Below are 12,647 nucleotides of genomic sequence, written 5' to 3'. Positions count from 1 at the left end.
TCTCCGTTAATACAAACATTTTACTAAGAAGATTAGGCTAAAATTCTTAAGAATAATGTATAGTACCTCGTGTTACAAGGAACGCCTCAACTTCGAAAACAGCCTGTCGTATGCATTTTATTTTCCTTTTTTGTTTTTTTGTTAAACATGTAGTCATGTAGATAAAATATGTATTTGTCAATGAGTAAATAAAATGAAAAAAAAGTGGACGGTAGTATTTGTTATACAGGTGTTATGGACGTAATAATTTAATCACCAATACAGTGTGGGCAATCGTATATCAAACCATATTTCTAATCATCCTAAAAATTTGAATTTTGCGGTCAATAATCTACACTGAAAGTACTACCACATGCATTTTTTATTATTTCAAACAGATGCTGCAAATTACTTATTTTTTTTATCGACTCCCTGGATTGAAAATACCACAGAGAACTCATTTCTGATATTAAAAATTATGAAGGAGTCATTGATTTCAAATTAATTGACATAATAATTTTTGGTACCAAAATGTCAGTACATACCTAATTTATGACGACAACCCGCGATGGATCATAATTCCTGATTGACAATGGTCGCTTACCGCAAACAACCAGCTGTAAATCCTAACTGGCTATGGCGGTATAATACGGCCCTGGATTTGTAAGGTGCCGACGACTTATTGGAGACCCTTGTAAATCTAAGTTTATACCACTGTTTGATGATTTCCGTCATTTTAAAATACATACTACCATAAATATGCTACCACTTTATTTCCTAGATGTTAAATGTCGATTTATTCAGTTATTATCCTGATTTAAATACCAACTTTTGTATAATCAAAATCGACATTCTCCTGTGGGTGAGATCGTAAGAAAAAAGTCCGGATTGCTTTATTACTTTGATAATAAAACGCTATCAAACTCAAATTTCACATACAGGGTGTTTCTGAAATACGTGTGTTAATTTTAACCAGTGAAAGAACTCGCCAATTTATGAAACTTTTCTCTATAACGAATATTCCCAACTACCCCTACTTTATTTGCAAACAGGTACAGGTACCTTTCTAATTACCGAATTACCCTTCCCGTTAAGGGATTAAATTTAGTACCGGCGCAATCGTACCTGGGGATTACAGGTAGTTTGGGAGACCCCGGATTATAGCAGGTCATATCGGCGCAATCGTCCCCTGCCCGGCGATTTTGGCCCTTTGTCGTCTTATAATCCCTCGGCCCTTCGGGCCTCGTGCTTGTAATTCCGCCGCGGGCCAAAGTCGCCTCCTTCACGCCCAAAAATATCTAAACTCGGTACAGGTTGCAAAGACACACTTGTCATTTACAACAGCATTTTTTTCATATTTCTGAACCAAATGAAGGCACAAAGGGACCAGAAAATCATAGTTTGGGTTGAATATTTTCCATATAAGTACAGTTTTAAAGTAATTTCAAATGACTAATGCCATAAAAGTGCTGTTGCAAATGACAAGTGTGTCTTTGCAACCTGTACCAAGTTTATTTACATACCTATTGATCTTTTTTTAATCGAACATTTTTTTTTACATTGTTCTAACCCGTATTTGACACTTCGCTCATGGGATAATCATCAATTCAAACGAAAGAGTCGTTGAAAATGTTTTTGTGCGGTAAAAACTTTACAGTTTTTTGAAGAAAACGATCGCTGTTCTAGTATACTAACAGTTTTTACTATGCATTTTTCATTTGAGTATTTTAATCGAGTAATACTTTTTTCGTGCTTCGTTATCAGTGGATATGTAAACACATAAGCGGGTATGAATTTTAGGGTTCAAATTATATTTAATTTTAACTCTGTTTAGAAGAATTTACAGAAAAAATGATCAATAAATAAAATGTTTATTTTAACGAGTCCTATTGGTGGTTAAATTATTACGTGAACTTCCATAACACCCTGTATACTGTATCAACTAACAATACAGATTGTGATACAAGTATAATTTTTAATTTGTAACTTCTACTTGAGAGCTGCTCTAGGCTGTAAAACCTGGAATAAGTGTTTTCTATGAAAAAATAATAAGAATGATATTAGAAAAATTCCTTGAAAACATAAGTCTACCTGCGGAGAAAAGTTCCATTGGGTCCTCATTATTATTCAGTAAATTTGTACAAGTTGCAGTTTTCTGGAAGGACTGATTTCCCTGTCTTAGACCTGGTATTTTCACCCTTTGGAAATTATTGCTTTGTTGTGTTATCTCGATTGCAAGTGTCTTTTAAGCCACGCATATGCTAAACTAAACTTATTGTCTGTTTCAAAATCAAAAATCCACCACTTGTTGAATTATGTTGGCAGAAAAAAAGAAATCCCTAGAATAAGTTTCATTTTTCTGGGTTGGCCTAACCTTCCGCCAAAATTTGACCTTCAGTGTGTCACAAATATCAAATTATAAAAATGCCTCGAAAAACAAGGAATCTTTTAACCGCTAAATTAAAGCGAGCGTTCATTAAGTGCTGCGAAGAATTTAAAAAACACGATGAACTACGACCAAAACGGCTGTCAACAGTTTTATTTCATAACCCCACGTTTTTCTGACACTTTCAAACACACTAAAAACAAAAGTTGGCGACGTTGTCGGTTGTATTTTCGAGGTAGAATGCAGTGTTGGTGGATTTTTGATTTTGAAACAAATTATATGTCTAGATCTAAAAAAAAGAGTGGTGGCTGATTGTACTATTCCGGACACGGAATCTTGGCCACAACTGACATTTAACTGACAAATATGTGTGAACTGGCCTTTATTGAATATAACCCAACTTTTGACTCGATAATGCCGTTTCTCTGCTTTTTTGATGTCACAAGAAAAACTTCAAAGTGATTTTTTTTAATAATTGTTGAACAAAAAAACATTGTATTCAACTCCTTCTTGTGTAAATTGGACATTTTTTCTCGTTAAATAAACTAATATTTATTGGAATATTAATGAAAAAATCAAGTTAGCCGAGCTCACTAATTCAATGATTTTTTATGAATTACATAATTAAATAAAATTTGCAACATGAAAAGTGTGTAAAATTGACTTTTAAGTAAAGTCAAGCCTACTACATATCTACAAATTTTCGTTTATTATTTTATAAATAATTTAATTTTCTAACATATTTTCCTTTTTTTTTCTCGGAAATTTTGTTATCAAAGGGTATAGTTTTTTAATGCCATTATAATCAGAAAAAAAAAGCTCTAACAGAATCAATACATAAAATTATAGGTTACCTTTTGAAAATTATAAGTTGTCCATTGCCCATAAATGGGTAGACGGTATAAAAACTATATGCTCACTCAGGATTACATAATATAGTGTTTTTAAAGCCATTTCGTTTCCTGCATATTTTTTTTTCATTTGGGTCATCAATAGTAAAGTTATAGCGTGGGCCGTTTCTTTTAAGACAGCCTGTGTATCTTTAAAATTAATGGAATAGCTATTTGGATTTCTGATTTAATTTTTAAATACCAAAACACAATGTATGCTTTGTCAAATCTATTTTGGGTTGCATTTTTACCTGGTCAGGCTCGTCATCTTACGTGAATAACCCTGTATATCCACGAGTACGAGTGTAATCAAAATACACGGAAATATTTAAACACGTAAATACTGAATACTCCCGCATCAATGGAAAAATATGCGTGTTTTGAAAAAAGTAAGAATACGTGCACAAACGGCATGGCAATTTTCGACAATAAATTGTGGACGCGCCACTGTGTTGGTTTCATACAGGCTCATTTATACATGGTCCCATCGCAGTTGGCGTTAAAAACCCACACAAATTTTGGGGCGATTCGAAACTCCGCACGGATGCAGGTAAAGGGATTAAAGGTGCATGAATCTCCGCACGTTCCAAAAATTTGCCCATTTTGGGTGCACTGAACTACGCATGAAGGACAGGTAATGTGAAAATTTTCCCGAAGAGAATATTCCTTCACTTCCTTCACCAACAGTAAGTATAAACGCTTTGCAGGTTTTATTTATACACCTCCGGCGCGATTCACTTGAACCAAGCACATGATGGAAACTAAACACGTAATTTTCACACACAATTTGAGTTTTACCTCCTTGACTAGTGGTGTCACGTATGGGATACATCTTTTAAAACAAACGGCTCACTTAAATAAAACTAAGGAAGAAGTTTAAAATAGTTCAAAAACGTTTAATAAACTTAAAATCTTATAATTTTTTCAAAAACCCTTCTAATCATTACCTATCGGGCGCTGCGCCGCCCGTCCAGATTACCTGTGCCCGAGGCCCGAGCGGTGCGGAATTTCCTTTTGGGATTATCAACCATAATTTTATGAAACCCCGCTGGTTAGGGACCTGTGCGGAGTTTCATGCCGCCCAAATTTTGGATGTGCCGGCAGCCTCGTAACGTTGGACAAACTAGTAGACAGATTTCCACTAAATAAGATAAATATTTAAAAAATGTTTATTTTAAAGAGTTCTATTTGTGATTAAATTTATTACGTGAACTTCCATAACACCCTGTATAAAGTTCTATGTAACGGTCTTGCATCGTCAATTACTATTCGACCTATCATGTTAATATCAGCGTCGTTATTTGACAAATCAGAGTCGTACATTGGGACATTGAGAGCATAGTTTTAATTACTGTACTTAGGTATTATCGTTATTTTTGTAGCAAATTTTGTGTTTTACGGCAAAATTTTGAATTTGTCACTGTCCTAGTTTTCGAGGGCGGCAACTGTACACAATTTAAGGGTGCAAATGCATTACTTAACTAACTGACATTTCATTGTTTAGAAAGCTGACAGCACAATTTTGAACACAACAATATCTGATTGGACACTACCCGAATATTACTTTTTTTCTAACCTCTAGTGATGTGCGTGAGGTGCAGTTAAAATTGCTTGATGCAGTTAATAGTATATTATTCAATGAGCGGATAATGATGACTATTACTCGTGAGGATGATTTTGTGTCACGAGCCGTAGGCGAGTGGCGTAAGTCACCCGAGCAAGTAATAGTCATTATCTGCGAATAGAATACTATACTTTTTCTACGACTATGAAGAGAAATTGATATATAAGTTTCATTATTAGACAAACTGAAATTGACGTTTTAAAATTATTACTTTGTAACTTTATATACTTGATGACAGAAGTAGATCGAGAATCATCGATTTAATTTTTTTTTGTATAAGTGGGCATTTTGTGCAAAGGAAGCATAAACACAAAAATGTTTAATAATGTAAAATAAATTAAGCTCAAGTAATAATCTTGGATCCCATTTTATTACTGACATAAATCCAGAATCTGATGAATGTAACTGACTTTTATTTTTACATATTTATTTGTGTAATTCAAACACTTCCGCTGCACCAGTTCGACGACATACGCAGTGGTGAAACCAGATTTTTTTGGCTTCTCTGAATTGAGACTACCGAGACACTCCAGAGAAGTGGAGAAGAAACCTTAAGCCAAGTATACACGGGAACACTCGGTGTCGACACAAATGTATACACTAGTATAAACTATGAAAGATGTACACACGCCAAGTAAGTCAGAATCGGTGTGTCACGGCTCTGTGTCTAATGTGTTCACAGTTCACACTATGAGTTGCTACACTCTACACTTATTGACTTATTGATGCACTTTTTTTACCTGCCATGACCCGTGGGAGGGTATGGTAAGATCGGGTCCCAGCCTGGGGCGCTTAAATACAATGTACAATGTCGTGTTTATTATACATACATTATCTCCAATGTACTGGCATATAATCCAAAAATGAAATTAAACTAGGTAGGTTCCATTTAAAAAACATAACTTTATTTTTTTTTTATATAATATTGGGACACCTATATGTTACGCAAGAGAGCAAAAAGGGTCAATGTGCACATCCACTGGCTTATGTGTTCGTAAATTATCTCTTATATGCACTTTAACCGGTAAAGGTAGGTCTGTACAATGTATGTAACGGGTGTTTTTTTAAATTTGGCGTCGAAATAGGCGTTGAACTGTCGATTGTAAACGCACTATACAGGTTACGGATCACGGATCAGCTGTTTAAATCTTATCTAGGCTTTTACACGAGTGGTGCGATCTCAATCGACTCTCCAACGCCTACTTCGACGCCAAATAAAAAAAAACACCTTTTATGTACATAATTAGATATGAAACATGGTTTCTTAAAAAAGAACAAAATAACAAATTAAAATAGAAAATAAACTAAACATGAGGAACAACGATATACAATTTTTTTTAAGAAAATCAAATTGCTATTTAGTCCTTATTGTGACAGGACAGGGATTGCTACCGTGCTACTGAAGCTTTACACTGGCACTTCTTTGTTTCGCATTTTCCGCTGCAACTGCATTTCTTAAAACCTTGCCTACCCGTTAACGAAATTATTGATACCATTTCCCGGTTATTCTGCGTTGGCTTCAGTCGTATCCACTTTTACCATCCACCTCTGGTAAATGTGCACTTGAAAGGTGAATGTGTGAAACCGATGACTAAAAAAGATTGCTATGCACATTTACCAACCAAACCGGTCATTATGAACGTTTACCGGTAAATGTGTACATTCGCCCCCCTACACACTATTCCCGTAACAACTATTCAATTGCATTTTTTTGTGTTGGTTTCAATATTGGCATTAAATTTTATTGTTAACCTTAGATGTTTGTGTTTTTTTTTGAGGTCAATTAAAATTTTTACAATAAAAATTAAATACTTAATAGCTATTTATGCAACGAGTTGCAAAATGAGCGTCTTTTTTGCACTAGACATGACAATGGACCACGAGTGTCAACGAGTGGTCCAACATGTCGTGTGCAAAAAAATAGCCATTTTGCTACGTGTTTCATACAAGATTTTTTCTAATTTAGTTACGAAAAGAACACATTCTGATTAAAATCCTGTTTAAATCTGCTATTTCAATAATTTTCGGGGATAATACTACTAATATCACTAATGTTACTTTTTAACACTAGTGATAATATAATGTCACTTTTTTTACTAGTTATTAAATGAAGCACGTTTCACAACTAAAATGACATATCACAATGGTTGCTTTTTGTAACTGAATTGGAAAAAACTTAAAGTAAAATTTGTCATTTTCTAAAAAAAATTATTAGATATGTAAGGTACCAATTTTTTTCCATTCATCGTTTAGATAGTAGGAAGGTTTATCAGAAAGAGAAGGAAAAAGTGGGGGTTGTCATTTAAAAAAATTGGTGATCACATCATTGCGCAAAAACCAATGAAGTGATTTAAAGAAATTGCACGTCACAGGATGGCATTTTTCAAAATACGAGTATGTATAATCGACGTATCCGGACAATTTTCTTAAAAACATCACATACCGCTATTGTGAATTTTGTTCTAAACTTTATGTCACACTGTTAGTATACAGTGTGGAAACTTTAACTGGAATAAAATTCATAACTTGGACATTGGTGATTTTTGTAAAAAATCCAGAAAGAGGTCGATTTTTGTTTTTCCATGCCCATATTTTTGCGCATATGGTTTTTGCACATCTGCTCCCTGAAGCTCGCAACCACCCCTAACTTTTTTTTCAAATGGAAGGCATACAAGTGAGTAAGTGACACCTCGTTTGAAAGCCTACTTCGCAAAGAATACAACGCACTATTTGTTTCCTGAATATGTATTTTCAAATCCTACGTCCTAAAAAATAAAAAAAATCAATGCAACAAATGTTCAAAATGGACACCGTTTGTTTCTTGGCCAATTGTAAATCGATAGTAACATGCATCCCTTACGTTTTATAACATTTCCGATAGGATTTGCCTAATTTCATGCCTAAAACCGAACAGTATTGAAGACCGTAAGCAATGTATTGGACATGGAATTAGGCAAATCACACCGGAAATGTTACGAAACGTAAGGGATGCATGTTACATTTGCAATTTGCCAAGAAAGAAACGGTGCCCATTTTGAGCATTTGTTGCATTAAATAGAATTCAATTTATAAAATTCGTTTTTATTTTTTAGCACGTAGGCTTTGAAAATATTCAGGAAACAAATATTGCATTGTATCCCTTCCTTGCGAAGTGAGCTTTCAAACGAGGTGTCACTTGGCGTACCCTTCCACTTGAAAAAAAAAGTTAGGGGTGGTTGCGCACTTCCGGGAGGAGATATGCAAAAACCATATGCGGCAAAATGTGGGCAAGGAACAACAAAAATCGACCTGTTTCGGGATTTTTTTTACAAAAACCGCCTATGTCCAAGTTATGAATTTTATTCCAGTAAAAGTTTCCACACTGTATAATACTCCTAATTTTTTTAATATTCTATCTGTCTAATTGCCATTGGACATGTTGCAAAATGATTGAAAGCTGCCAGTCTGTTTAAATAAAATCATGTCATTTAGTCATTATGTATTAAAAAACATTTAGGGCCAGTTTGTGTGTGTTCAGTTAACCTCGCATTTGGTTACGATTAGAGAGTTTTCGCGTTACGTTCCGTTAAAATAACCGGTACGCTATTCGCGAGCAATTACCGTAATCGCTTATTGTAATATAGAGGGAGATATTGCATTCAAACTTTATTTAAGTAATACGTTAATAAATGCATGCGCTATGAAATAACGCTACGCTTTAACGGCATAGTGATTAACGTTATTAAAAGACATTGCAAAGTTGCAAGTGTGTCAAAAATGGACGATGATATTGAAGAAGCAGTTCATCAATTTATTTCTAACTTATTTCGGTCAAATCGCACTCAACTTTTTTGAATTGTCAAACTGTTGACATATGAGAAATGTCAAAAATAACGTTAACGTCTTGCGGTATACGTTGGCAATTTACGTAAAGAGCAATCGTTATTACCGTCTACGTGCTAAAAATTGACACTTAGATGTCAAAATAACGTCTTTCTAAATACTGCTAACCCTTAGGTATATGAGACTGCAATATCTCTCTATTGAATCGGTTATGCTATTGCCTAGCAACACCGGCGTTAGCGTACACGGTTATCAGAAAAACATAACGCGAAAACTCTCTATTAACTTAATTTCGCTTCTGTAAACTGGCCCGCTAGCCTAATTTTGCGATACGACTGCGACATATTTATACCTACTTTACGAAACTATCCCCATGTATATTTGTACTTAGCTTACTTCGTGGTATGTGTAGGTGTTAGCATTGGGTTTAGCCCATACTTGAACCTTCTTCTAAAATTATTTTTTTGTTCGACACTGTCAGAATTTGAGAATTTTCTCCTACGTGAACGGATTTTGATAAATGTCACAACTTGTCAAAACGAAACGTCAAGCTAATTTTAAAGGTTTTAAGCGATTTGGAGCCTTTAAGGGGCTCGTCGAACCAAAAAACGTTGTATTCAACTCGTTCGTGTGTAAATTGGGCCTTTTTTTGGCACTCGTGGGCCTTTAAAACGCTCGTCCACTGGCGTTTTAAAATGGCCCACGCGTGCCAAAAAAGGCCCAATTTACACACAAACTCGTCAAATAAACTACTATTTTACAACATTATCAGATAAAATAAGAAATTTCTTATCAAAATTGTTTGAACCTATTCGGGCCATCATTCCTATTAAAATTCATAGTGAACTTCGCATGTCATTGTTTTGACTGATTTTCTTTATTGTATTGTTTATGTGTAATATATTTTTTGAACTCACTAACTTCAAACGCAACAGTTAACCGCGAACGTAGATTTCGCGCACTAGTGCTTCAAAATCATCCAAAAAGCATTGGCCTTTTTGAGCATTCTGAAAATAATTTGACTTGATAATAAAATGTCATTTTATTTTTTGACATTGAATTTTTTAAATATTTTTTACGAGTTCTACATGAAGCCAGTAGATCGTGATTAAAATATCTGCACCACTTTCAAAATCACCTGTATTGTACAAACCTCGATGCGCGAAGACGTATTCGGCACATTCGCGCAAATGAAGCACTCGCTCCTTCGTCACTTGTGCCTCAAATAATGCGCTCATGTGCGAAAAGTGTCTTCTCGCACTCGGTTCGTAAATAACTACATATTTCCTACGACACAATAAGAAAGATGTCAATTTCAGACAATTGAGTAGGCATCAAAGTTGACAATTTCATTCAGCTGTCAAAAATTCGTACAGTTACGGCCACGGAATTTCGTCAGTTATACAGGGTGTTTTTAAAAAACAGTGCCAAAAAAACCGGTAATATCTCAGAATGAGATGAAAGTACGCGGATAGGGGCTTTTTTGCCGTATCATTAAACAAAAAAAAAAAAAACGGTCAATTCGCTTTCTTAGGATCTCTAGAGCTCTCTGTTTCTTTTTGATCGTGTATTTCAAAAACAATTGTGCTGTGAGTTCGAAAAAACTTGTGTAGCCTAAGTTTTATGGTCATTATAACTGACATTCAAAATGTTTGTGACAGAAATTCTGTACGATGCGAAACCGAGTGCCTAAACCTAGTTGTCGCGCTGTAAAATACATCTACCGCACTCTAATGTAAATACAGGGTGTCCCAAAAATGGCGTACTAACGGTGCACTACGGTGTAGAAGAGACTACCGTAAACGTCAGAAAAATGTTTAGAAAATTCTATTGGACTTATTTGCTGATTTGGCGGTCTTTGAAAGTGGCTCTTAACAGATAAATTATTTCAAAATATATGTATTAAATTGTCATGACAGCTACCTCTAATCGTACATATTATCATAAAGTACAAGATTACTCACTACCAATATCTAATCCTGCATAATAGAGAATTTAGAAGCTTTGGAAATCGAAATAATTATTTTAAATCCACTACGGTAACATTGCATGGTGATGTTGTACGAGTACATCTTTGTTTACATTGTATTATTGTATTACCGTTAATAATAATAATAATAAAAATCAATTTTTATTAAAAAAAAAAAAAAATTTTTTTATAAAAATTGATTTTTTTGTCTGAAAATTTTTTTCCATATTTTTTTCGTGTACATTTAAACATCCTCGATACGGTAGTAAGTAGTTAGTACGCCATTTTTGGGACACCTGTATGTAACTATTGTTTACTTCCAATTCTAAAATTTAAAATTGTTGGAAAATTTGACGGAACAGATGTAGTGAAAATAGTCAAACTTTGACGAGCTGTCATTTCTGTTATACCTAAGTGTATAAAATTTGGTAAATGCAAAATGAGAAGTAGTTGTTATTCAGTTGTGTGTTTCTTGTATTATAATTGTTAATGTTCGTCTCTTCGTCTTTCAGGTGAAAACTGCAAAGATGCATTTATTCACTTTCATTCAGTTAATGTGCTTGGTCATATTGTGGGCAGTGAAATCAACCGAAGCGTCGTTGGCCTTTCCCTTCTTTTTGATCTTAATGGTTCCACTACGAAGTTATTTAACTCGCATATTTTCTCCAAGGGAATTGAGAGCGGTAAGTATTACTTCTCTAGCAAATAGTTTACAACTAAAGTACAATGATGGAATACTTTTGTGATAACACTGAAAAACAAACTTTATCTTATCAAGAATTTCACATTAACGTCCGGTTAATCGACATTATTGTACAGGATGAATCAGCATCAGCTAAGGAGGCATAAATAAATACAACAATTTTATTACAACCGTATTTTTTTAATGTTTATAGGAAACAAGTTTTTATACTGGAAAATATGATTTAAAATATCATTAACAAAATTATTATCTACGTATGTGTGGAATTTTGTTTAATTTATTAACCGCAAGACTATTTAGATTGTTAAAATGTGCCTATCACAATTGTTGACATTAACCGTAATAATCCAGTAATCTGTACTGGAAACTAACGTCATTTAATTATAATAACATTGTGCTTCACAACAATTTGCACATTGTTGTCAGTCTGAATCACCCCCTTAACAAATTTTCTTGAAAATATTTGGTAAGTAATAAGTTTTCATCATAAACCAGATAATTTTATATGTTTTCCCTGCACGATGGTAATGATTGTAAATTGTAAATGGGGTGATTATAAATTGTAGGAATTGATTTTTTAAATACATATTCTATTAAACGATATACCTATTTATTTGTAGTTTAGATATTTAACCAAAAACAATAGCAATTAGATGTCCATAACTTTATACGAATGGCACGAAGACAATATTCATTTGTTACGGAACATCGAACTCTGCGTGTCCAAGGTTTTCTTTTGTCCTTCATTCGTTATATTTTGCCTTTCTGATATGCGGTAGTTCATACAAGATTATGTTTCGTTGTTGCTTGTTATTTAAAGCAATGAATTTATTCCTTGGAAAACATGTGCTGTACCTATTAAGAATTCAAATTCAAAAAAAGTTTACAACAAAGATATGAAATAGGAGTTAATAAAAAATCTAAAGTAATTTTCTCGAAAATAAAATGAGAGTATATCTAAAATATGTTTTTTTTTTACAAAATTGCGTAGGTATGTATTTCAAAAAAATACGACAACTCTGGTTTTAATTTTAATACATATTAAACTTTTATCAAAAGGTAAACTACTTGAGAATGTAATTTATCTTCCGTCATAAAACTCAATGTTTACAAACTATAGAACTATTATAAATTCAGTACATATTGCATATAGTTGTTCAAGAATCTGACCGTAATTTTAATAATGAGGGGATTGTTTTCTTCAACTTTTTTTATTACAATTTTTAGTCGCAGTTCACAACTACCAAGCAATATGCTATAAACCTATCTAAGTA

General features: G+C 33.8%; 1 protein-coding gene across 5 annotated transcripts in view; it reads left to right on the top strand.

Moving 5' to 3' along the window:
* The window catches only part of Ae2 (Anion exchanger 2), a 141,653-nt gene that overhangs the window by 124,963 nt on the left and 4,043 nt on the right, over positions 1-12,647 (top strand). For all 5 annotated transcript variants that reach the window (XM_069039445.1, XM_069039428.1, XM_069039438.1 and 2 more), the window contains one exon: positions 11,183-11,353. In XM_069039445.1, coding sequence (XP_068895546.1) covers positions 11,183-11,353 — 171 coding nt within the window. The remainder of the gene's footprint in view (positions 1-11,182; positions 11,354-12,647) is intronic.

This window comes from Tenebrio molitor, chromosome 1 (assembly GCF_963966145.1).
Source record: "Tenebrio molitor chromosome 1, icTenMoli1.1, whole genome shotgun sequence".
Classification (NCBI taxonomy): domain Eukaryota; kingdom Metazoa; phylum Arthropoda; class Insecta; order Coleoptera; family Tenebrionidae; genus Tenebrio; species Tenebrio molitor.
This window is presented reverse-complemented; position numbering and strand designations above follow the sequence as displayed.